Below are 2,500 nucleotides of genomic sequence, written 5' to 3'. Positions count from 1 at the left end.
GTAAAACAACATGGGCAAATTAGAGTCAAGCGTTGGTTAAAGGCTGGGTGACATGTTTTGGGCTGTGTGTGTGTGTGTGTGTGTGTGTGTGTGTGTGTGTGTGTGTGTGTGTGTGTGTGTGTGTGTGTGCGCATTTGTGTGTATTTGGGTTTGCATTGCGGGGGTAGTTGTATCCTCCAGTTAACTCAGCCATTGCCAACATGATTTGACTAATGAGGTGTTAATGTTTAATGTGGCCAACTAACAGACGTGTGTGTGTGTTTGTGTGTGTTTGTGTGTGTGTGTGTGTGTGTGTGTTTGGTGTGTTTGCCAAGGAAAAACAATCTAATGAGCAAATAACACCAGTCTCCAATCAGATAAACACTTGGAATGAAATGGGGAGTGACAGTTAGTTCCCCTTCAATAACTGGCAATTGCTTCTTCACAACTGTCTTTATTTTATAGTGAAAACCGTTTTTTCCCTCGTAAATATACTCTTGATGCTGAACATGTGTGACCTCATCTAGTTCATCGTGTTGATACTCCTTTTCAGCAGCCACAAATATAAGTGCATTACAAATCCCATTAGATTCATAATTAGAGAATGGCCAACAAGAAAAGTTGAGCCACTTATCTGAGGTAATCTGATATGTTTTCGAAATTGCATTTCAAAATGATGTTTTATCCCCGATCTGGTCCGCACTCTGGATATTATAGAGAACAGAATATGCTGGAGTACTGCCATCTAGTGGCGTCCTTCAAACATATAACAGCTGGAAAATAGAACAGGAACATTAAAGGAGAAGTAGTAAAATCAAAAAAATGACATTTCATTCCACATATTGTAGTTTGTTACATGTATATTATGGTGAAATAGTATAATCTGTGCCTATGTCAGATTATCAATTTGTATCACTCTATAACAACTTTTGATTATCATCGGCATCAAATCATGTCTTCCTTTATTTGTTAATGTATCGAAAATGATAGAAGATTGCTACTTGTCAATATGCAAATATGGCCAAATAAAGAACCAACTTAAAATATATGAAGAAGACAAACATCTTCGGATCCAACCCTTTTTTAACTTCAAAGCCATGCTGATCTCAGCTGAGCTGAATCAAGCGGAAAGCCCATTGAATCACTATCAATCATTTTTGACACAATGCTACATACCTATTGTTTTGATTGGCTGCTTCTACTGAAGCCTGTTTCTCAAAGCTCTGATGTGTTGCAGCTGTTTCAAGCACTGTTTTGTCTGAGTTACACTTAAGTTCCCCATGCACGCATTCCAAATGGCTTAAGCATTCATCTCTATGCAATCCCAGCCCGGGCACCAGAGCTTTGAACCTTCCAGTGGCCCTGTAGTCATGAGGGGTGGTCTGCAGTACGGTGGTGTGATGGAATAGATTATAATAGATTTTAGTTTTATTATTGCACCTAAAAGATGCTTCCTTGTCTAATGATGGAAATGTAATATGATGAGTGTTTGGTATGGTAGGTTGTGATGGTTGGTTCAACTCATACTGACCCCGGGGATGAAATAGAACCTGACTGATTGATCTCTGTTTATCTGTAAGTCAATGATTGATCCTACATGTCTGTGTTTTCATCATCAGCAATACTCCTTAACATCATTGAGTCATTGAGCTAATTCACTCATCCACAGTTTGTTGGTAGACCACAGTTTGTTGGTAGACCATCGTTTAGGTTAGGGTTAGGGTAGGTCGTTGGACATGTCTCAGGAGACATGAGGACGGTTTCATTAGGTCAACCTACACACTCAACTTCATACACATTTTAATAAGTTGAAACATTGACCTCAATTAAATTAATTAAATAGCAAGTTTAAATTGGTATAACTTAGTTGATGATCAACATTCTCATAAAGTTCACGCAAACCTCAACATTTAAAATGAACAACGTGTACAACTGACAACATAACAATTTATATAATTAGTATTTTTTTTTGCTGTTTATTTCTATAATTGTTTTCCTCTCATAAAGGCTTGCTGCTCTGCTGTCTCATTTATTTCTGTTGTTATGCAGGCCTGTTGGAATATTCAACCCTTCTAGGGCATTAAACAAAGAACATAATTACGCCTTTCTTCCATCATTTGCTGTTCATTAAATGTTGGCCTTCATACAGCGTAAAATGATTGAGGGTTCCTCAATCAGTGTGCACAAATTCCTCAAAAGGAATGCGTGTGTGCAGGCCTGTGTGTGAGACAGCGAAAATGAAATGAGCCAGGTTACACATTGTCACATTGTTGGTTGCTCCTGTCTCATATTTTGCTTAGTGATGAAGTTGCTTGTGGACACTCCTATATTTAATAGATGACTTAAAAATACATTTTTAAAACCTTCATTTGCATTAGAGCATCACATGCTCTAAAATGCTTTAGCTCTTCAAAATCAATTCACTCTCTATCTGGTGTACTCTCCCTGCTGCTGACACTCTGTCTCTTCCTCTCCCCCCACCCCCTCTCCTCCAGGTTCCCGTGCCTCTGCCACCGAGCTC

At 38.8% G+C, this 2,500-nt stretch overlaps 1 protein-coding gene across 5 annotated transcripts in view; it reads left to right on the top strand.

Moving 5' to 3' along the window:
- ppfibp2b (PPFIA binding protein 2b) overlaps nucleotides 1-2,500 on the top strand; it is a 48,552-nt gene that overhangs the window by 9,986 nt on the left and 36,066 nt on the right. For all 5 annotated transcript variants that reach the window (XM_079743789.1, XM_079743786.1, XM_079743787.1 and 2 more), the window contains exon 3: nucleotides 2,475-2,500. This exon is cut by the window's right edge and continues 174 nt beyond it. In XM_079743789.1, the coding sequence (XP_079599915.1) occupies nucleotides 2,475-2,500 (26 nt within the window). The remainder of the gene's footprint in view (nucleotides 1-2,474) is intronic.

This window comes from Pollachius pollachius, assembly GCF_949987615.1.
Source record: "Pollachius pollachius genome assembly, chromosome: 9".
NCBI lineage: Eukaryota > Metazoa > Chordata > Actinopteri > Gadiformes > Gadidae > Pollachius > Pollachius pollachius.
This window is presented reverse-complemented; position numbering and strand designations above follow the sequence as displayed.